This window comes from Physella acuta, unplaced genomic scaffold, assembly GCF_028476545.2.
Source record: "Physella acuta isolate Inbredline_101_S28 unplaced genomic scaffold, ASM2847654v3 ptg000079l, whole genome shotgun sequence".
Lineage (NCBI taxonomy): Eukaryota > Metazoa > Mollusca > Gastropoda > Physidae > Physella > Physella acuta.
This window is the reverse complement of record NW_026731599.1, coordinates 3,374,653-3,398,868: the sequence shown is the minus strand read 5'-3', so window position 1 is coordinate 3,398,868 and position 24,216 is coordinate 3,374,653. Positions and strand designations below refer to the sequence as shown.

Here is a 24,216-nt window from a genome sequence, read left to right as displayed (position 1 = left end):
CGTTCATTTTCTTATTTTTAGTGCATAATTAATTGTATTAAAATATAGTTGTATGAAAATGTTTTTATTAAATTATTTTCAATACTTAAAATATTTTCAAACAGTAGAATCTCTTGACTAAAGCGAATAGCACACTGAATAAACTCAAATATTGTAAGTACAAAGTGCAACAAAATTAGTACTTTAGGGAACTTTAATTAATTTAAAAGTTAATTAAGCACCCAATTAAGTCAAATTTGCTTTTACATTGTTGTGGTGGGGGGAATGAATGCGTGATATGTGATGAGAACGGTAACACTCTTATTTCCGACGACACTAACAATCAGTGGCGTAGCCAGGATCGTCTCAAGGGGGGGGTTCCAATTTTTACCCGGGGACAAACTTTCGATTTGCACCCCCCCCCCCCCCCCCTCAAACTTTCGATTTGCACCCCCCCCCCTCAAACTTTCGATTTGCACCCCCCCCCCTCAAACTTTCGATTTGCACCCCCCTCAAACTTTCGATTTGCACCCCCCCTCAAACTTTCGATTTGCACCCCCCCCCCCTCAAACTTTCGATTTGCACCCCCCCTCAAACTTTCGATTTGCACCCCCCCCCTCAAACTTTCGATTTGCACCCCCCCTCAAACTTTCGATTTGCACCCCCCCTCATACTTTTTATATATACCGAGGGGTCTATGGGGGGGGTTATGACCCCCCCTAATCCCCCCCCTGCCTACGCCACTGCTAACAATACCAACAATTCCGATCATGGCATAAAATTAACTTTAATATCAAACACTAATTACTAGATCTACAGCTCAAAAATATACAACCAAGTTTTTTTTCATACTATGGCAAAACCCCCGACTATCTCTTCAGTCTTATGTCCTACGTCATCGCTATCCTTGTAGCTACACATAATCTATTCAACAAATAAAACAAGTGCACATTTTCTTGAACCAAATCGTCTATCATCAATATCAACTAAGTTTACACTATCCTTATTAATCTCTGCTAGTCTTATTTCTATCTGTCTAGTCATCAGGTCTTAATCCATGTGAAAAGTTTGAAAGAAATTAGTCTGTTTAAAATGGTCAAAATTTTGCTTGCTAATATTGACCCATGATGAAGCACTAATCAAACATAACAGACAGACAAAGAAAGCAAGTTAAATTAAAGCTTGTAAAACTAAATTGCACCACTTTATCTTTAATTATAATTAAGTGAAAATATATTAAAATGCAAAGCTGTTTATTAGCATTGTTGAATGTGTAAAGAATAAAGTTGTTCAATCTATTAAAATTAAAAACTAAACAAAACTTCATACTTTTTTAACTTAGCACAGCCCAATGATTGAAATAATGGTTTAAACTAAACTCACACAAAAAGCACAACATAAACAAAAAATAATGAGATGTATTCATTTAAAAAAAATATACTTTATATACTGCAGTGGTGTGTGAATTGAATTCTAGAGCACTGCTTATGCGGCACACATTTATGTTTTTGGAATGCAAGTTAGGTTAGGTTTGCCTGTCGCCCTCCTGGGACATAGGCTGCTGACAAGAGCTTTCCAGGCGTTTCTGTCCTGGGCTAGTCTCTCCAGCTGTCCCCAGGTGCATCAATGGTGGTTGACCTGGTAGTTTCCAATACATATTGGCTTTCACCACCTGGCTTGATAAATTTTCCCTCAGGAGATCCATTCTTCCCCTGGTCCGAGCTGTCTGTATTTCTCTTAGTCTGCGTTTCTGTAGAGAGTTGTTTTTTACTATATAAGGTTGCTGACCTTATGCTAAACCCCCAACCTGGATGACCGGGGTGCTAGCTTTCGTCTGATCCCTACCCCCGCAGACCTCCCCAGCTTGGTTGAACCTGCCAGGAGTTAACACTCCCTCTGATTTAGCTCTGGGGGTACACAAGCTGCCAAGCCACGGCAAGGCCCTAGCACTAGATGACAGGGAATGCAAGTAGCATAACAAATTAATATCATTCATGACAAATGTATTAGCTAAGTGGTCTAAAAGTATGCAGGCTTACATGCTAATCTAAACATTAACCCGCCCCCCCCCCCCCCCCCCCCCTTCAAAAGAAACATTTCTCAATTATTATGTTTAATAGCCAACACACTGTGAAAATATAACAAATACTTTTGAAACCATATTTTTATTTAATAACCATCAATAAACATGTTAGAGTACACCAACAAAGATATACATTAATAAATTACTACTTCCAAAATGCAGTATTGAAGAAATGTTTTAAAAACCAATCTAAACCCTCAATTTTAGAAACAAGAATAAATAATAGTAAATAACATTTTTCTATAAGTATGATAGAAGTAAAGGTAAAGTATTGAATTGAGCCTCCAGGTTTTCAATACAATTAATCATTATTATCTCTCAAAGCCCATTGGTGAACTAGGTATCAACACGCGAGCGTGATTTTGTCCTGTCTCTAGCTATAACCTACCTTTTTTAATGTCAGGCCTCTCTCTTTTACTATTTCTTCATTGTTCTCCATTTTCTATTGGCTGCCCTCATTTTCTCTTGCCCTGCGTCTATCTGAAAGCAGTTCTAGCTCTCATTCTCAGCACAAGGCTCAACCATCTCTATCTAATGTGTCTGATAACTGTCAGTGGTTGAATGAGTGTATCAATACAATTAACAACCTAAACAATAACTTGTTGCATGTGGGGAAAAATAATAAAATTCATTCTTTACCAACATATTAAAAAAACACATTTTTGAATTCTAACATTTATAATGTAAATATTTTGTAAACTAAAAAGGTAACAGCTTACCTTAAGCAAATGGTATTTAATGGTAACTTTATAAATTGCTTGGCACTCATTATCAAAAACATTACACAAAAAAGATATTAAAAACAAAATATTTCTAAGTAAACAAATATTATTAACCCAATGCCATTAAAATTAGCTTTATAAAAAATGACAGACTATAATAGAAAATTCAAAGATCTTTCACTTTACAGACGATTGAAATCCATCTTTTTTCACAGCCATCCAATATTAATTTCATGCAAGTAATATTTTCCTCACCATTCCCTCTCTAATCACAGAAGAGACATCAATATATGATTTTTTAAATAAGTTATTCAAAAACAAAATCCTTTAAAAACTGCTAAGACTAGAAGAAATGATCGAGTTCTATATTTTAAAAATTTATATCTTCAAACTTTTGCCGATAGTTCTCTAGGTCAACCTCAACCATTGAGTAAACTGCACCAAACGGAATTATGTTAAAAATCTACAAAAAGTCATTTTAAAGTTATTTAACAATCTGTAACAACATAGAAATATATATTGACCGTGCAGAGCTACTTCTCATAGACATTACAAGAAACATTAAATTCATCAGATAAACATAAAATACTTTTTATTTGTGTGGCATCAATTTTTCTTCATTATAATTGAATATTACAATGTTTCATTTGCAATATTAAAGAGCAACCTGCATATTTAATATATATATATTTTTGGTTAATTTTGTCCACCATGCCTCTCATTAGAAATATTTGGAATTATTAGATCAAAATAGTATCTATGGTACAAATAGGTCTTAAAATTAAAAGTTTTTAAATACTTAATTATTTTTTTTTACATTTAATTTGATTTTTAGGTTATTTCATTTCTAAGAAATAATTTCAAAATGCTATATATATTGTAAATATATTCTGATATATATTAAGTCACAGAAAAAAAAACCAACTAGATGAGTTACCATGTCTTATTTTTTTTAGCAAGATTATATTGCTTTCTAATATTAATAGGCTGCTATAAAAATTATTTGGCTAAAATAATTTTTGTTAGATTTTTTATTGTCTAGATCAGTTCACAAGACTGTACTTTATAGAAAAATTAAGAAGATTTAAATGATTTTTTTATATATTTAACTATGCCTGTTGCCCTACTTCCTAAAAATAATTTTAACAATGTGTTCTTAGACTTAGTAGCTAAATGTTAAGATGGGGGGGGGGGGTCTGGAGTTTGTATGTGAAGAAGGCATGCAATACAGTTGGTGTTTGCCGTCTGTACAAAATTTAATAAAGTAAGCTATTTAGATAACAAGGTTTAGAATAAGAATTCCACTGAAACAAGTGTACTTAATTTTATCATTCTATACTGTAACCATGCAATTATATCCATAATAACTGACGTAGACAAGTAAAAATCTAACAGCAAATAATTTGGTCTGTTGTCCACCGCAGGTAAAAAACACTTCTTTAATTAAAAGATATCTTAGTAAGAATTCAGCTTAGTTCAATTCTGACATTAACCCAAATAAAGACCATCTTATTATGAAACAAATGATGTGGGTATCTTTTGTTTATACATGTAACATAAGCTTTGGGCTGCTAATAAAAGTGACTGACGACGTGACACTCCTGACAACACCATCTGCCAGTCGGCATGACCAATGTGTGGCTGAGCAGCTTCTATAACTTCACCAATAGTCACAGAGTATCCTGCCCATCTGTCAGAGAAAGGTGGCAGTTAATGTGTAGGTAATGTCAGAGAAAGGTGGCAGTAAATGTGTAGGTAATGTCAGAGAAAGGTGGCAGTTAATGTCTAGGTAATGTCAGGAGAAAGGTGGCAGTAAATGTCTAGGTAATGTCAGAGAAAAGTGGAAGTTAATGTGTAATTAAATTTTTTGAGGGAAGGCAAAAGCTTAACCATTTAGGCATAATCGTAACTTGGCTGATAAATGTGTTTACAAACTATGGCCTATTAAAACAGTGGATTTTTTACATGTAATTTTTAAACTGGATTTTTTTACCAGTTACTTTACCTGAGAGGATAATCTGTAGGTGTTTTTTCCTGGGCAGTTAGGACAAATTCTGTGGGTATTAGAGTTGGTTGAGAGAAAGTCTGAAGTTCAATGCCATGAGAGAAATCTTTTAATAGCAGACAGCTCATTTCAAACCATCTGTAAGTAGTTCAAACATTAACATCTGGTAATAATTTGAGCACAGATTCAATTTTCTAGACAAAGATATTTTGGCTTTTTCTTCTAAAATTGATATCTTCTGTGTGCATCATTAGGTAACAAGTAGACAAGTGCTAATCTAGTTTCACATACTTACTAAGTGTGCTTTATTAAACTGGATTGTCATTATCTGTGTACTAAAAAGGGTTATTATTATAAATGGGTTAAACATACCTTTCAGGTAAAATTTCTACAATAAAACCCTCGATGGCAACAACAGCATGACCTTCTGGTATACTTCCACTTTGGCGCAGGTTTGCTATTCGTTCTTCAGCACCCTTAAGGCCAGCAGTAAAGCCCACAAGCTGAGCAGCTGTATTCACCGGACACTCCTGGTTTAACAAATATTACATGTCTAACTAAATGATACTAGCCTCCCCTAGTATTATGTGTATGTCTAACTAAATGATACTAGCCTCCCCTAGTATCATGTGTAATTTTCTCCTGGTAAAACAAATATTACATGTCTAACTAAATGATACTAGCCTCCCCTAGTATTATGTGTAATTCTCTCCTGGTAAAACAAATATTACATGTCTAACTAAATGATACTAGCCTCCCCTAATATCATGTGTAATTTTCTCCTAGTAAAACATATATTACATGTCTAACTAAATGATACTAGCCATCCCTAATATCATGTGTAATTTTCTCCTGGTAAAACAAATATTACATGTCTAACTAAATGATACTAGCCTCCCCTAATATCATGTGTAATTTTCTCCTGGTAAAACAAATATTACATGTCTAACTAAATGATACTAGCCTCCCCTAATATCATGTGTAATTTTCTCCTGGTTAAACAAATATTACATGTCTAACTAAATGATACTAGCCCCCCTAGTATTATGTGTAATTTTCTCCTGGTAAAACAAATATTACATGTCTAACTAAATGATACTAGCCCCCCTAGTATTATGTGTAATTTTCTCCTGGTTAAACAAATATTACATGTCTAACTAAATGATACTAGCCTCCCCTAGTATTATGTGTAATTTTCTCCTGGTTAAACAAATATGACATGTCTAACTAAATGATACTAGCCCCCCTAGTATTATGTGTAATTTTCTCCTGGTAAAACAAATATTACATGTCTAACTAAATGATACTAACCTCCCCTAGTATTATGTGTAATTTTCTCCTGGTTAAACAAATATGACATGTCTAACTAAATGATACTAGCCCCCCTAGTATTATGTGTAATTTTCTCCTGGTAAAACAAATATTACATGTCTAACTAAATGATACTAACCTCCCCTAGTATTATGTGTAATTTTCTCCTGGTTAAACAAATATGACTAACTCCTGCAAGATAAGGTGAGGAGTGTAGTAATAAAAAAAACTTTCCTATGACTGTGGCTTTACTAGACACTAAATTAAAAATAAAACTTTCCTATGATTTTGGCTTTACTAAACACTTTAAATAAAACAGACCTTTCCTATGACTGTGGCTTTACTAAACACTTTAAATAAAACAGACCTTTCCTATGACTGTGGCTTTACTAAACACTTTAAATAAAACAGACCTTTCCTATGACTGTGGCTTTACCAAAGACCTTCTGAAATGCCTCTCTGACAGGAACAAGTTTGTTATCTTTAGATGATGCAACAATAACACTGACATCACCCCCAGAAACTGTAGACAACAAACAAAACAGGTGAATGACATTAGACACTTCATGTTTTCATTTTTAAGTTATCTTTGAAAAAAAAACTTACATATTAATTCCTTCATTCCTGGATCAAGTGTTGTGATCACAGATTCCATTGAACTCTAGAATAAATGCAAGATGTTTTTTATGTTCTGAGTGATTCACTTCAAGTTTTAATAGCAACTGGTCTGAAAAGTAAACTCTTTGAAAAGGAAAAACAATAGGGCTTGTAAGCAGGTCACTAACTTCTGGTTCTTGCCAGCTAGTAGTTTTCATACCAAATGTGAATTTTATTTTTTAAATCTGTTAAAAAATAGAGTAGTGACTTCAGCTATTGATAAGTTATTTAAAATCGTAAACAATGATAATGATAGACTACAAGATGTAAGCTAGCTTAAAGATTTTTTTTTTAAGAAGTGTAAAGTTTGACATTATTTATTTGAATCCGTAACTATTGTTCTAAAAGTAGTTACAATATTAATGATAATAGCCTAGGCCTACCGATATTTAATTTGATTCTATTCATAGTTTCTTTTAAATTGTATTTTGGGTACTCTTGGTATTTTAAGATCTTGTAGTGAGGCCTAAAAAAAAAAGCCATGTTTTTTATTATCAATAGAAGTCTTGTTCAAAACAATTTAGTTTAGTTAACAAGATTTATCAAATTTTAAACGAGAGGCTGAGACTTACAAGCCCTATTTTTGTGCTACTGATTAAAGCGTTTTTTACACAGAGCTAAAGGGCCAGTGGTGTACCTTTGTTTTTTCCACAACTTTAGAGACCAAACTGTTACTGGAGATCCATCCAAACAGACCCAAGCCTGGACTACCAGATGGGACATTCACATTAGCAGAGACAGCTGAGACTTCTTCCACAGTCTTAGATTTTCCCTCATGAGGAATCTGAGGAAATTCTAATAATTGAAATTGTAAAGTATTTCACCATACAGATATTGAAGAAAACTATGGACTGCATTTTTTCAACAATTTAGTTCCCAAACAATTTAATTTACTCTCATGTTCAAGACAAAATCCTGAAAATGTTTTACTATCTACATATTTTTATTTATTATCTTTATAAAGGGTTCATGGCTGTAAGTTGAAAACAAATTTCAAAAACTTTCTAAGAAACTTTATGGCGGAAAAAGGTAAGTTTGTGACATTTTAAAAGACAGCTAATTAAATATTGCTAATAAAACCTATGCTGTAAACTAACTTCCACTGCTAGTTCACAATAAGTTGCATGATAGCTGTATGCTTTTATTTATGTCATCTGAATAGTTTTTGTATTGTCATTATATTTTATCTATATATTTTCTAAATACTAGATTGTGGAACAATTCTATGCCCTAGTGTGGAGTTTTAAAATACATCTGTTAAAAAAGGGGTGCTTCACTCCCACAGAATTATTTTTGTCACTAAGCCACTATAGCTTTGTATACTCACATAAAGTGTCCCATATTTTTTTTTAATTTGTATAATTCACAACTTTTAAGCTATCATATTGAACTGTCTAGCCATTATTCCTTTTCACAGTGCAATTATTATTTGTAAAAAAAAATGTTTCAAATTGTATATTATATACTAATTATTAAAAAAAAACCTCAAATATTTGTCAGCAGTAATTTTGAATACTATTATTTGTAGCAGACAATTTGTAGCTAAGAAGTCAGATTGCCAGTTGTACCTGGGGCTGTAGTTGATGAGTTTGAAGCTGAGCTGGAAGGGGCTACTTGACTGGAAGATGTGCCTGGTGTGGCCTGAGCACTTGACAACTGCAGATGGGAAAAATCTCATGTACTAAAATAATACACTTTAACATGTTGCACATTTTTTTAAAATACTTAATGATTCATAGGGCAGATAAGTAGAGTTCATATGTTTCTTGACCACATGAAGGAAAGGTGTGGTCAGCACTATGACCAACCCGTTTACCTTCCCTAAAGTTATTCAGGTACTCACTACAGCTGGGTGGACTCGGGGACATCCAATAGACACTCAAGTCCGTGATTAGAAATAATGAATTTCAGGTTAGACTCGCCTCCCGACTACCTCAATATGCAAATGAAATGGGATCTATAATAGTATTGCATTACACCCCAATAGTATTCTAAAGATAGGTCAGAACTTCTAAAATTCAACATTAAAATTAATAGTAAATAGCAAACAAACATAGCCACCGTAATTCACATTTGAGGAAAACGTGAAAAAAACTGTAATCTAGTACCTTGACTGCTGTAGTTTTAGGTGACAGACTAAGAAAAGCTGGTAGTGGTGATGGTGCTGCAAGCGGTGCTGGCGGGAGCATTACATGTGGAGAATTCCCTAGAAAGTAGTTGAACATTTAGTTGAAACCATGCGTAAGGAGAGCCTAATTTAGAGATAACAGGCTAACACACAATCCTTTAAAAAAAAAGGATGTCTTCTTTATCTGAAACCTATTATAACTTTTAAAACACATTTAAAATAAAACTTCTATTTCAACAAGCATACCAGTTGAATAAGAAGCAGATAAATTTTGTGTTGCTTCTTTTTCTGCCAGTACAGCTTCTTCATGAGATACCATCTCTGGCTGCTCATCACTGAGTTCTTCCATCATTTTAAAAATTTACTCTGTATGCACATGTATTGTAAACAAATATATTTTTAATGGGTTAGTTATGGGTAGGGTTAGCTTTGACATTAGTAAGCCATGTGTTTAGTGTATTTTAAGTTTAGTTTATAGGCCCCTAACTAACAGTAACCTAACAACCCTTTTTTTAGGAAGACCATATTATCAGACACTGGTATAAAAAGAGATGCATGAAAAAAACTGCACGCTAAACACTTTTTTTAGATTAGAAAAAGTTCCTCTCTCCGGGAAGGAAAAAGTCTGAAAGAAACACTGGTGTCGCGCTTAGCCACTACCCGAAGAATTGCATGAAAGAAACTCTGCACGCAAACCACTTTTTAGATTAGATACATGAATTAGGCTGTAATTTTATTATAGAGTATCGATGATGACATTTCTTTTGAGTTGGGGTGGGGGGGGGGGGGGGGGGGGGTCGGCTTAGATGTTCTTACGCGGGGGATGGGCTTCGCCCCTACCCGAAGAATTGTATGAAAGAAACTCTTCACGCAAACCACTTTTAAGATTAGACAAAATTGGCTTTTTAATTCAATGTTTACTCGAGAATCAATGACGTCATATTACTGTGTGCACTCTCCGGCTGTAGACTAATTACTAATTTCGACTAATTCTATATGCTCCAATGTGACGTCATGTTTCGCTTCCGTTTTACCATGCATGTTTTTAATTTGCTTGTGTTTTCTCTATAGCGTTCTTGTCAGATAGATAGATAGATACTTTAGATAGATAGACAGACAGACAGCGAAACTATTATTAGTATAAACTATAAAATAGCATTTGAATCAATTCGATACAAATATGGCAGGAAACAGATTAGTACCGGAAAATGCATATTCGATCTTCGCCGTTCATAAACTTTCTAACCAGACATCGTTCGGGGATTTTGTTTATACTGATAAATAGAGCTATGTTTTTACAAGCTTCGTTAGCAACATTTTTGTGGAATACGTTTTTTATGACATTTTGTGCCGCGGCGAAGGATGCGAAGTATGCAAATCTGGACGGAATGGATCTACTTGTAAAAGTACGTGTACTGCACTGATAAGGTAAGAAATACTATTTTGTAAAAATAACTATTATTTTTATGGATTTTTCATTAGAAATGATTGCTGTAAATTATGAAAGTAAAAAAAAGTATATTTGAATGTGTTTTTTACTTTAATTTGAACAAAGTGAATGGCCATAATTACGACACATCGGCGTCGTTGAAAGCGGGGATTTCAGTTAATTTTTTACGGATATAAAATTGTATTTTTTTCCTCCGAGGCATGTACTTAAATAACAGTTTAGTTAAATGTATTTAATTCTGTAAAATATAAGTATTATTTTGCCGTAGATACTTTAAAAAAAATGTTTTATGATTTTCTGTCGGGGAAAATCGATATTCGCACCATGCACGCACGCGTAGTAAAACTAGACTTATCTTTAAAACACGAGAATCTTGAGTACACTGCGAATAACAAAGTTTTTAAATTTTAGTTTACTTTTGACTTTAAGCCATTTGTTTTAAATCGAAATTAATTGATAATGTAATTATTTCAAAGTAAAAATTTTCCGTCTGATTGGGTTCTAATCTTCGCCCACTGAACCAGCCTACGCACGACATTCGCGCGAGTCTGTTTCTTCGCAATAGTCTGTATAGTGTCGAGGGCTAATTCTAAAAAGAATCGAGTCCTTACTAATCCAATGTTTATTAAAATTAGGTACAATTGTTGGAACGCATGAGAAATAACAAATTAATATTTCTTTAAATCTATAGCCAAAAGAAAGTAGAACTTTATAACTCTGTAAATTATGAATCGAGTGACGGCTGTCGTGAAAACGGGAGCCATTTTACTCTTTTTTTTTAGGGTGACCTACTTTTATTATATAATTTTAAAATTCATCGATTTGATAAGCAGCTGAGTAGCTGACTACGCATGCGATATGGCTGGCACGTTTTGGGATAGGGATCGAGTACACCATAGAATTTTTTTTTTTCTTAGAACTAAGCGTATTTTTTTTTAAATCAAAAGATACTTACATATCAGTTGTTGATTTCAATTTCATTATAGATCTAATCACTAACTTCAGTTTTTAAAAGTGATTTTGCATCTAGATCTAGCGTATTTTCAAAATTACGTAAATCTAGATCTATTTTTTAGATCTAGATCTACTTACTATTTGACAACCGTGTCAGTAAAATGAGGTCAGCGCTTCCAGATTCTTGGGTTTTAATTATGTTTGTCATTTTGATCTATTATAAGTAGCATTAAAACAACTGCATCTATTATCAACATTGTTTTTATATGCCAGTTCTAATTATACATTCTGTTCATTACCAATTCTAATGAAATCGTATCAGGCCCTAACACCCTGTTCACCTACACTCCTACACTGACACTACACTTGAAAGACGCCACAGAGAGTCGTAACTTTAAATTAATGTTTAAAGTACTAAACAATTATAATTAGCCATGTAAATGCTGCAACTATATTAAAAATTGGCATATAGACATATTTTATTATGTTTTTTATATAGACCTTCTATATTTAACTCTGTTATTTTTTTCTTCCCCAGAGTGTTTCTAAAAGCCAGAATTTTAAAGGGGAGGGCGGTCGTTTTTTTTCTCAAGAATAATTATAGAAATAAGCTATAAACTGGTATATTTTGTAAAGTTTGACACATTTACAAATAAATGTATGCCTAAGTGACATTTCTGTGTAATTATATTGTTAATTTTGTGAATTTCGTGGATTTTTAGACCTCACTACATTTAGATGTAAAAAAAAATCTCAGTTTAGTGAGTGTGGTTAATCTACATTTTGAACGTGATGTAAATGTCTAGTGCTATTAATTTTTATATTTTTGAATTCCTCGATTGTTAAGCAACAAAATTGATATATAATATGTCAATAATTGTTATTTTGAAAATTGGCGAAAATCGACCCTAAAAGTAGATGCTTGAGGGTTGAATCTGTTTCCTGCCATATATCACAATCAATATATTATATTTATAATTATATAATTCAATTCTAGTATTAAAGTTTAAAGCCATAATAACAATGAGGCAACTTTTTTTTACATTAGGGGCCTACTCATTTACTAGCCTCGGACGATTTTCTTTACGCACCTAAAAGTAGAAAATAAGCCGTACGTAATGTGATAGGCCTACTAATTTATAAATTTACTATTCTAGATCTAGATCAATGGGCCTAATAAATTTTAATAATTCTGTAGTATATTCTAGATCTATGGCCTATTCTCAATAATTTCTAGATCTAGATCTAGTTTTATTAAATAGAAATCTAGAATCTAGAAATCTAGATTATCTCTAGTGAGTTCTCAAGAGTAATCGTACTGCTTTATTTTGGTATTGGTCCCAAATTGTAGCCAGATTTTTCTTGAAACTAGCTAAAAGAGTAAATAGCCTAAACAAAAACCGTATGGAACATACGTTCTTCTCGCTTTAATAAGTTTGGAATTTCTTTATTTTTACAAGAGTGTACTTAGATCTAGTTCACAATGTCTATTTGTTTTTTCTAAACTATATTTTCCACGGACCTAGTCTATATCTATACAAAAAGGTACAAGATCAGTCAATATCAACTATTTATTTTGTAATGACTTTTTAAAAACTATCTTAATACTTTATTGCATGAGCAGGGCATCTTTCCACCACAAATAATCACGTGACCCTGAGCGCCCCAGTCCCCCCACCCCCACATTAATTTTAAAAGTGAGCCCTACTAATAGGGATATAATGGGCTATTACAACCAAACTTTAACTGAAACAGGAGTGGCACCCTACAGTAGTGTAAGAGGTGGCTTTCAAGAGACAGCTGCAATGCCTGGAACACCTGGGCAGTCACTAAGGGGTGTTCTACATTCATGAGGTTGTTTTCAGAATAGACAAAAATGCTAAATATTAATTGTGGAGAAGTAGAATGTTTTCAACCAAAATTGAATATTTTCCATTTGTGAAATATGTACAGAATAACTTCCGGTTTTTATTAAGGCTAGAAATATTCACACAAATAATTACTATTAATATAATAGTAATTTAGCTAACACTTTTATTTTAATTTGGATTAGTAGAGTTCGGGTGTTGTGGTGATAGGGGATGGTATATTACTTAATATAAATAAATTACTAGGCTATACCCCATTGACTATTATGTATTTTATCATGGAAAACGATCGTTGTGACTTTCATTGTTTTATTTTCCCTGGCCATTCTGGTTGACTTCAATAAGGGGTTGAGGGCATTTTTCAAAAATAGTTGAATTGATAAAATAATTCAAAATGGCTTTTCAATTACTTATATTCTACAGTACAAAAATATGAAAATGTGTGTCATTGATGTTTCCAAAAGGTTTTTATTTTTAATGATGTAACTAATTTACCACTTGCCATATTTTTAAAAAGATTTTTTTTTAAATTACATACTTTTCAAAGCTATTGAACAGATGACACTACAGAACAGAGAAAAGAACACGTTCTTGATATACAGTTTTATTAAAGTTTTATCATCTTTCAACCTAAATTACATCTTGGCAAAGGTCACAATACATAATATGACCACAAAACTTGGAATTGTCCACAGCGGAATTAAAAATGTTAAAAGAGCACACTAATACCCAGTAGCAAATAGGATAGAAAACACAGCACACGCAACCATCTGGGTGGTCAAAACAGGCCAATAAGCAATCAGGAACAAAACAAGTCACTAAGCAATCATGGACAAAACAATCAGGGACAATACAAGTCAATAAGCAATCATGGACAAAACAAGTCAATAACAAATTAGGGACAAAACAAGTCAATAAGCAATCATGGACAATAGAAGTCAATAAACAATCATGGACAAAACAAGTTCAAAACAATGTTAGTCTCCAATCATTTGTTGTGTTATCATTTTATAAAAATGACATGAAGAAGATTGGATGCTACTTACATTCATCAATAAAGTCAAGTATTTTTTATTTCACGCATAATGTACACAAATATTTGTCTAGTTTACAATAGTTTGAAAAAATAAAACAGTTCAAAACAAAGTACCATAAAAAATAATCCAATTGCTGAAGAAAAACAAAACATTGCAAAATTGTGTCTTTACTATAAATATTGGTCTCTCAATCCTTAAAACAACCTTTACATAGCCACTTCACTTGAAAATGTGTTGAGTTTTGTTATTATATAGCAATATTTAATCCTGTAAAGTGCATACATTTTCAGTATCTGAATCTGTCAAGGCACAGTTAAACTACAATGTTGTCTGCACACATTTTGGAGATTTGTGAAAGAGCACTAAGAATAGTCTTGTAATCACTAACTCAATCTTTTACAATAACACTATATGTGGTTATTATTCTTACTTCTATTGATATTTAAAATATAGGGAGAAAATAAAATAGGAGAATAATAAAATAATGTGTAATTGGGGGTTGTGATTTAGAAGTTTTGCTGTCATTATGGTTTATGGTGGACTAAGTGTTGCTGTAGCCACATCACAGTAAATACAAATAAAGCAAGAGACATTTGGTTTTAAAAGTAATGTGTTCTTGGTCCATCACCGTGTCTTTTTTAATGAATATATAGATATCATGAATGCATTCTATTATATTACCAATAGTATTGACAGAGGAAAGATCTGAGCCGTTTCCTATTAACATTACATGGCATAATTAATTAGTTTTTTCAAGTACAAACTGGCAATCGAATGAAATTTAAAAAATGGAAGAGTTACCTTGTGCTGGTTCATTAGCACCATCAATTTTCAAAACACATAATTTTAGCATTTAATGAATGGATGGAGGTGAAAGTATTTAGCAACATTCAATGAATGAAAACTATCAAAATCACTTAAATACAAAAAAAAAGAATATTTATTTAAAAATCTATATGAATAAATGCTAAAAAAAAGTGAATTCTGTTACAATTCTGGAAAATATTGATACCTTCTCAATAATTACCAAAAAAAGCAAATATATTTTGTACATTACAACCCTTTTTACGTTTCCATTTCTGATGTGAGAAAAAGATTGATAATTTTTAGAATAATATACAAAAAGTCATGTTCAAATGACAAAATCTCTAATTAGTGATATGACTAGTAGTATTATATTTTTAGTTAAACGGTCGTTAACTGAGAGGATGGCAACAGTCTACAGTCTGATACAGACTGGAATCAGAGGCTGAGAAGGGAGCAGTTTGACACAGGTTCATGTGTTACTCACGTAGCCTTTGATGCCAAATTTTAGGACATAATATGTAGTCAACCTTTGTCATAATTAAATACATATGATGTTTTAAAACTTATCATAATTCCATGAATTTATATAATAATATGGCATTGTTTTCCTTAGTAGAAAAATACTTGAATAACTTTTAAGTATCTTAGGTTATTATAAATTTCCTGCACTTTTTTCAATCTTATAGACTGCTCTTCTCTAATGCTACTTCCTTGAAACTAAATGTGCAGGATTTAATTTGGAACTGACTGTAACTGATACTGGAGAAAGAATCACTTTAAACATTACAATACTTTTGTTTTCTTTATGAGGCCTTCATAACAATAGTGTTCAGCTATTGTATCTATGTTTAGTGATTCAAGCTTCAATTACATTATATAGCAATAACATTCATTGCACAAAGCAGAGAGATGAAGAGCACTTGGTGGTTGGATCTATACAATTCTACTGCAATAAACATTTCCTTTATGACCTTAAACTATTTGAGTTTTGTTTTGACACAATTCCAAATGTATAAAACATAGATCTATGTGTGAGAATATCAGTAAGGAAAGGTAATTTTTCAAAGCCTCTTACATACTTCTGCTGAGTTGTCTACAATGGCACAATTGATTTATAAAGAGCAGAGACTGTGTCTCAAGACCTGTGCATCATATCTTGTCTGACCACATTTCAATGTTAGACAAAATATAGTCATCATGTTGCTCTAATGACTGCCTCATTAGCCAGATCAATCAGTCTACCAATTTTTGTTATTCCCTGTGAAAAGTAGTTGAGATAACTCTTGAAAGCACAATGGAGGTGAAAACATTCTATAGAAAAACAAATGTTCGCTGGATGATATACCATTTTTTTCCACTGAATAACTGTAACCAAACCAGGAAATGGTTCGGCTACCATAAATATATTATTATTACAAAGGTAATCAATTTAGCTAAACAGAAGGACTATGAAATATTCATCACATTTTGCATCTAAATATTATAATGGACCTATAATTGTTAGATTGAAACATGGGGAGAAAACTAAAAATATTTCTCAGTGGTGTTCACATCACAAAAACATAACATTATAATATTTCTAACATGTTTACATCAAATTGTAATGGGGTCCATGTGATCCCCCAACTCCATATTATAGGAAGAAATGGTCAGCCAGTGGGGAACAACATCAACTGCCTAGTGGAGTTGCCACTCTGAAGGCAACTGACTATTCTATACATTCCTCAAGTCAGAACTGGTAGTTAGGTGTGGGGAAGGGGTGGCTGGCTGAATGAACAAACCAAAATACACCTCACACAACTTGAATGGGTTAAGCAAGTGCAGACTTTCTACAACTAATGTGCTGAGTTATTTACCAAACAGAATCACACAGTAATAAGTATAGGGTAAGTTTCCATACAATGTTATCTACAAAGTTTCTGAGCATGCACTCTACAACTGCAGCCTAACTCACAACCTATGTCACATTTCAAGCAACACTAACTACAGGTTTCACCCTGCACTCAAATCTTCACACCCAAGGGGGAGCTCCATCCACACAAAGAAAGCTGTCATGGCAATGGGACAGCAAGGCACCACTTCAGTACAAATGGTCAGGAGTTCCAGCCCATGTCACACATCAAGGACAGAAAATAAAAGGGTTGGTTAGCACAAGCTGGCTAATGATAATGGCATTTCAATTCTCATTTTTAATTCATTTTTTTTTACTAATTTCCTCTATGTATTCCAAATAAAAACTAGGTTTAAAACTAGTGAAAGATCTAGTTGTATCTGCCAGCATTAGAAAGTATCAAGAAATTCAAAGAGTTTACAATCCAACCCTGGCACAGAGTTCTGGTCAACTTGACCTTCACACAGGAAGGCTAATCACAGATAATACAGGGGCAAGCAGTCACACAGAGATCAGGGAATCATTGGATGCCTAAAGCTGTCCGGGTCTGCTTGATGCGCTCTAGTCTAGCTGTCAAATGCTTGTTTTGGTTTTGAAGCTCCTCTATTTGGGTTAAAGCTTCTCGTAACTGAAAAATAGAACAAATCATTTTTTTAATTGGTTGAGTTTAGTGCACACATAATTTTAGTTTTATTTTTTTCTTTACTGTTGAAATCTAAGAAATTGTTGTGATCTTATTTGACAAATATATCAGACAAAATGCAGACCTCTTTCTGTAATTTTCTTTTTTCTTGCTTTAATTCATCTTCCACCCCTTCAGCTCTTTCAGCATCTGTTTTATATCTCTTGACCTGAGTCTCTAGTCTAGTCACCTGCAGGACACAGTCAACAAAGCTCAAGAAATGGACTCTTTAATACACAAACATAGGACTAACTGCTTGATTTTACTAATCTAGTGACAAGGACAATCCTAGCTTGTAACTAATCAACAGAGCTCTTCAAAGAAGTGTACTGCATTATCCAGTCCTAGTGAAGTGTTGATTTACTACTAGCATGACTGGTTGATGAAATATTTTAAGAGGGTTTCATCAAAGTGTTACCAATTCTTTGTTCTTAGACGCATGAATTTGTTTTCTAAAACTGAGTTATTTAAAAGTAAATAATGCCGGCACTATATTTCTTGGATCTTATTTGTCGGGTGCGGGTTTGCCCACACTACCGCCCAGCACGCCTCAGGGCATGCTGGGTGATGAAAGCCTTGAGTGTACGTTCATCACTCTCATTAATAGTGAGTTAGGACACACTTCGGCAACATCTCAGGTGTCAGGGAGAGAGGCGCTCTCGAGAGCCACATTACACCACTGCAGGGGCACCGCGTACGGCTCCTGGTTCGGTTTAATCATAAGATGTCGTGTGCCACTTTGTAAATATTGTAGGGTGCTCTTTAAAGCTAATGTTGGCGGTAAAGCCCAGAGCGGCAAATCAACCCTGCTGGGGCGCCAGAGGACACGCCTGATTAAAATATAATCAATGATTATTGTTGCCCATCATGTCTTTAGTGTATAGCCTTTTTTTTTTAAATGACGTAGGCGCCATAGTGCTCACAGGGGAGCTTGGGGCGCGTTGATCACACAATCGCTGGTTTAACAGCTGAATATATTAGTATTCCTTGGCCGCTATGCAGGATGCCCAATTAACGGATACCAAGTGCTAAGATAGCAAAAATCATAAGAAATTTTAATTTTTCCCAGCAGAAACCTTCTCAGGAATATTCTCATCAACTCCCCAAAGTTACATGGCACTCGGATGAACGGCGTCAAATCTGAATTTTTACCATGTACAGAGAAAAATCACACCAACCCGAGGCACAGCCATTGCAAAATTAAAAGTTTTAGCAGAAACCTCCCCTTGAGTATTTTCAACAACTTGCAAAAGTTTCATGGTGATAGTATGAAAGGTGTAGTAATGCATAAAAGACAAACCCACAAACATACTTTCATTTTTATATTTATAGATGGAAGAAAAAATTTGATAAAGCATTGATGTACTATTTTCAGTTTGTCCCAAAAAAAACAGTATAAAACTTTTATATAATATAGTAAAAGCACTGATTGCCTAAATGTGTTAGACATTTTATGAGCCACCAATGCTTTTATCTCTAAATTGAGTAAGCTTCTTTTATTTTCTTATTTTTAGTGCATCTAAAGGCTTGTTATTATATATGTGGCTTTTATTTTTTTAAAACCAGGCAAATTTTTTTAAATAACATTTAGATTTTAAAAACTATTAGTAATTAATACTTTATTGATTCATCACTAAAAATATTTCTTTCAAACACAGTTAAAAAGATTGCAATTTTAATTCTAAACAACTATTATTTGTCCCTAATAAAAATTGGCAGTAGGTTCTCAGGTTTCAAATTGAAAACCATGAACACAAGTCACCCAAATGATCAAATGTTTGCTACTAATTGTTCATATACTTTCATTATTGAATATAGTTATTGTTTTAATGACTCATTTGATATTTAACTGGCTGATGCAATGTTTAAGAGGATTTCATCATGTCTTGGATCTGAGTTGTTATGGTACAGGTTTGTCCACACTAGCGCCCCAGATGCCCCACGCCGTGCTGTTTAAAAGCCTTGAGTGTACATTTATCACCCCGAACTATAAGTCAGGGGCATAGCAGGGCACTCTCGGGAGCCACCAGTTACACTACCGCAGGGGCGCTGTTACAGCCCGTAGTTTTGTTTAATCACAGAATGTTTGTGCGGTGTCCCTATTATACGATGCTCTTTATAATGAATGTAGGCGCCATAGTGCTCATGGTGGAGCTCGTGTCTCTGCAGGTCACCAGACCGGAGGCAGATTTGCCAGATTCAATTTAGTGAATGATTATAGAAGCTAATCGTATCCATAGTGTATCACACTCTTAAAAACAAACATAAGTGCCATAGTGCTCATGGAGGAACCTGGTGTGCCAAATAGCACCCAGCTAGGGCCTCAGAGTATCTGCATGCAGCCCATCCTATCCATAGTGTATTGCACTCTTTAAAACAAAAGTAGGCGTCATAGTGCTCACAGGGGATCCTGGGGCCCAGAGGACACTCCTGATTCAATTTAGTTAATTATTATAGTAGCCTATCCTATTCGTAGTGTACCGCACTTTTTAAAATGAATGAAAACCTGTGACAGCAAATCCATGCAGGCATACTTTCATTTTAATACATATAGATTAGATAGAAAATAAGATTTTCTTTCATTGTTATAGAAAATAAGTTTTTTAAATTGAAATGCTGCATGAGAAACTGAGCTGCACAATTTGAGCACAAACCCACCCACTGACAAAGTGAGTTAAGAAAAAGCTTGTATAAAATTGAATGTTTACCATTCCCTCTAAAGTTGCTATATCTTGCTCTGCTTTTTGAAGCTTGAATTTGTAATCATGAATTTGTTTACTGGCTTCACCTTCAAGATAGACACAATCATTTAGTACATGCAACAAATAGTTCATGCAACTGCTAACACTTGTATAAAACATGACTAAATGTCAAATGAATTGATTTAAGTACAATGATAATAAAATTTTACTGCAAGATTTGATATAAACTTCATTATTTTTTACCCCTTTTTTAAAATTTTCTAAGATAGACATCTGTCTGAAACACAAACTTGCATTGAGAACTAAAAAAATCAAAGGTCACAATGTCTGTTGCTGATCTGAGCCTCCTGCTCTTTAAACCACATGATGTGATAACATGTTAATTTCTACTAGGCTCTGGATTCAAACTTCAACATTTACAGTATAATCAATGCAAACAGGAAGTTGGTATCTCTGCTCTCTACTGCATGGAGGCTTCAAGAAGAGACATGAAAACACTGACAATCTTTGCACATAAACCAAGTAACACAGGAAGAATAACATCCGTGCGAGTTGTGTTCTAATCACACTAAGGAAAACAAAGTGTTATTGCTTTTTAAAAAATCAGAAGAAAAAGAAAAGGTGCACTTATGAAAGTAGAAGTCAGCTTTTGTGGGGAAAAGCATGCAGAAGTTTTAGTCACTTAACCAAGAAACTGTTCACTAGAAGTGATACTCTAAGAAAAAACAAAAATGACATGTACATTATTCACATGTGATTCTAATATCCAAACATGTAACTCCAAAGTAATGAATAATGTACAGTATTGAACAGAACCAAAGAAAAATGTGTTGGTTTGTACACCCCATGCCTCTCGTTACCTCTTTCATAGTCGGACTGGCCTGAGACAGGAGATTGTAAATGTCAACATTTTAAAGTTATCATTTTTTAAAAATTATTTTATTCAAAATCAAGGGAATAGTTTAAGGAAACTGTATTAAACTTACGCTGAATTTCATAAAGCTGCATTTCTGGTCCATTCATTTGTGGTATACTGGATGAGGATTCACCTTTACGTGCACTATACTGATGATCTTCCAATTCAGTCTTCAATGCCTTAATCTGAAAGAAATGTTTGTAACCAGAGCACTAAGCTTTTAGCCACACCTCTGGTTTCCTGCCCATTCCTGTGTTCTCTATTTTAATAGCTAGCCAACTTGTCACAGCCATCACAGACACAAATTAATTTCAATAGCTACCCAACTTGTCACTAGCTACCCAACTTGTCACTAGCTACCCAACTTGTCACAGCCATCACAGACACAAATTAATTTCAATAGCTACCCAACTTGTCACTAGCTACCCAACTTGTCACTAGCTACCCAACTTGTCACAGCCATCACAGACACAAATTAATTTCAATAGCTACCCAACTTGTCACTAGCTACCCAACTTGTCACTAGCTACCCAACTTGTCCCTAGCTACCCAACTTGTCACAGCCATCACAGACACAAATTAATTTCAATAGCTACCCAACTTGTCACTAGCTACCCAACTTGTCACTAGCTACCCAACTTGTCCCTAGCTACCCAACTTGTCACAGCCATCACAGACACAAATTAATTTCAATAGCTACCCAACTTGTCACTAGCTACCCAACTTGTCACTAGCTACCCAACTTGTCCCTAGCTACCCAACTTGTCACAGCCATCACAGACACAAATTAATTTCAATAGCTACCCAACTTGTCACTAGCTACCCAACTTGTCACAGCCATCACAGACACAAATTAATTTCAATAGCTACCCAACTTGTCACTAGCTACACAACTTGTCACTAGCTACCCAACTTGTCACAGCCATCACAGACACAAATTCATTTCAATAGCTACCCAACTTGTCACTAGCTACCCAACTTGTCACTAGCTACCCAACTTGTCACAGCCATCACAGACACAAATTAATTTCAATAGCTACCCAACTTGTCACTAGCTACCCAACTTGTCACTAGCTACCCAACTTGTCACTAGCTACCCAACTTGTCACAGCCATCACAGACACAAATTAATTTCAATAGCTACCCAACTTGTCACTAGCTACACAACTTGTCACTAGCTACCCAACTTGTCACAGCCATCACAGACACAAATTAATTTCAATAGCTACCCAACTTGTCACTAGCTACCCAACTTGTCACTAGCTACCCAACTTGTCACAGCCATCACAGACACAAATTAATTTCAATAGCTACCCAACTTGTCACTAGCTACCCAACTTGTCACTAGCTACCCAACTTGTCACAGCCATCACAGACACAAATTAATTTCAATAGCTACCCAACTTGTCACTAGCTACCCAACTTGTCACTAGCTACCCAACTTGTCACAGCCATCACAGACACAAATTAATTTCAATAGCTACCCAACTTGTCACTAGCTACCCAACTTGTCACTAGCTACCCAACTTGTCACAGCCATCACAGAAACAAATTAATTTCAATAGCTACCCAACTTGTCACTAGCTACCCAACTTGTCACTAGCTACCCAACTTGTCACAGCCATCACAGAAACAAATTAATTTCAATAGCTACCCAACTTGTCAATAGCTACCCAACTTGTCACTAGCTACCCAACTTGTCACAGCCATCACAGAAACAAATTAATTTCAATAGCTACCCAACTTGTCACTAGCTACCCAACTTGTCACTAGCTACCCAACTTGTCACAGCCATCACAGAAACAAATTAATTTCAATAGCTACCCAACTTGTCAATAGCTACCCAACTTGTCACAGCCATCACAGAAACAAATTAATTTCAATAGCTACCCAACTTGTCACTAGCTACCCAACTTGTCACAGCCATCACAGACACAAATTAATTTCAATAGCTACCCAACTTGTCACTAGCTACCAAACTTGTCACTAGCCATCACAAGCACTTATTTCACTAGCTACCAACTTGTCACTAGCTAGTCAACAGTTTGTCACTAGCCAACTTATCACTAGCTACCAAACTTGCCTTTTACAATCTCAGGCATAATACTTTCTTACTGACCCGCTTTCACTAAAGAAATACAATGACATCCTACTGTTATCTCCATTAATAAAAATTAGTTATAATAATATTAGTTTCAGGTCAGTTGCAAGACAACTGGACTCAAAAGCTTTTTTACCGTACCATTTATCTACCTTATGAATACAATAAAAATGGAAGTTGTTTATTAGAAGACTACAAACAGGCAGGGGAAATTTCACGAGCTCAGGCAGCCCAGAAAATAAAACCTTGCTCAAGTAATTTAGCACTTGCAGATAATCTCAGCCTTAACCACAGCAGAGCAATGATGTTTGTGTGTTTCCTCCCTTCCTGTGTATGAGGCTTTCATCATTCTATGTAACCAACAACTGACATCACTCATTCACATGCTCAAAATTATTTCAGCAGCTTAGTAAAACAATAGCGGTCACTGTGATTAGATTGAAGTTTGCACATCTAAAATAGAGTTCACCTGTTTTTCTGGCAATGACACATGAAAGAGCTTTAACCTAAGCCCAGCCTTCCCAAAAACCATGGGGTAGTAAAGGCATGTTTTGAGACCCACTCTGTCTGAGGGCAGCATCCGACAACAGAATTTCTTCATTAGAGACTGGCTTTACATATTTTAGACACAAGTAAGAATAGCTCAGGTCAACTAGTTCACATGACAGTACCTCTTTTAACAGGGAAGCTTTTTCTGCAGCATAACTTTTCACCTTATCATCTGGGGAACACAAAAAAGTTTTTCTTGGCTATTTTCAAAGATAGCATAAGACAGACATATCAAGGGGATGTTAAGAAAAGTAAACAAGCCATTTCTGAGAACTGCTGACTTGTGTACATCTTGAGAGATCATCTGCCCTACTTGTTACAACATTTTAATAAAGATTCAGCACTGTTGGCAGATAAATCTAGTTAACTCTGAT

The 24,216-nt window shown here is 34.4% G+C and overlaps 2 protein-coding genes across 6 annotated transcripts; both read right to left on the bottom strand.

The window, feature by feature from the left end:
- Positions 1 to 2,129: 2,129 nt before the first annotated feature.
- On the bottom strand, positions 2,130 to 12,651 carry LOC131956512 (protein PRRC1-A). Of its 5 annotated transcripts, none has more exons than XM_059321011.1 (10): positions 12,609 to 12,651; positions 9,132 to 9,251; positions 8,866 to 8,963; positions 8,326 to 8,413; positions 7,395 to 7,552; positions 6,707 to 6,761; positions 6,514 to 6,623; positions 5,162 to 5,319; positions 4,790 to 4,927; positions 2,130 to 4,474 (listed from the first exon to the last, which is right to left on the bottom strand). In XM_059321011.1, the coding sequence occupies exons 2-10, from the start codon at positions 9,235 to 9,237 to the stop codon at positions 4,297 to 4,299; spliced, it is 1,089 nt and encodes a 362-aa protein (XP_059176994.1). In that variant the 5' UTR covers positions 9,238 to 9,251; positions 12,609 to 12,651; the 3' UTR covers positions 2,130 to 4,296. The 5 variants fall into 5 exon arrangements, with proteins under 5 accessions (XP_059176994.1, XP_059176985.1, XP_059177003.1 ...); XM_059321002.1 differs by lacking the exon at positions 12,609 to 12,651 and adding an exon at positions 12,381 to 12,602; XM_059321020.1 differs by lacking the exon at positions 12,609 to 12,651 and adding an exon at positions 12,405 to 12,602.
- A 4,761-nt stretch (positions 12,652 to 17,412) lies between these two features.
- LOC131954773 (leucine-rich repeat flightless-interacting protein 2) lies at positions 17,413 to 24,133 on the bottom strand. Its single transcript, XM_059318537.1, has 7 exons — positions 24,124 to 24,133; positions 23,965 to 24,014; positions 21,263 to 21,377; positions 21,137 to 21,157; positions 20,283 to 20,362; positions 17,660 to 17,764; positions 17,413 to 17,520 (listed from the first exon to the last, which is right to left on the bottom strand). The coding sequence occupies exons 1-7, from the start codon at positions 24,131 to 24,133 to the stop codon at positions 17,413 to 17,415; spliced, it is 489 nt and encodes a 162-aa protein (XP_059174520.1).
- Between the last annotated feature and the right edge of the window lie 83 nt (positions 24,134 to 24,216).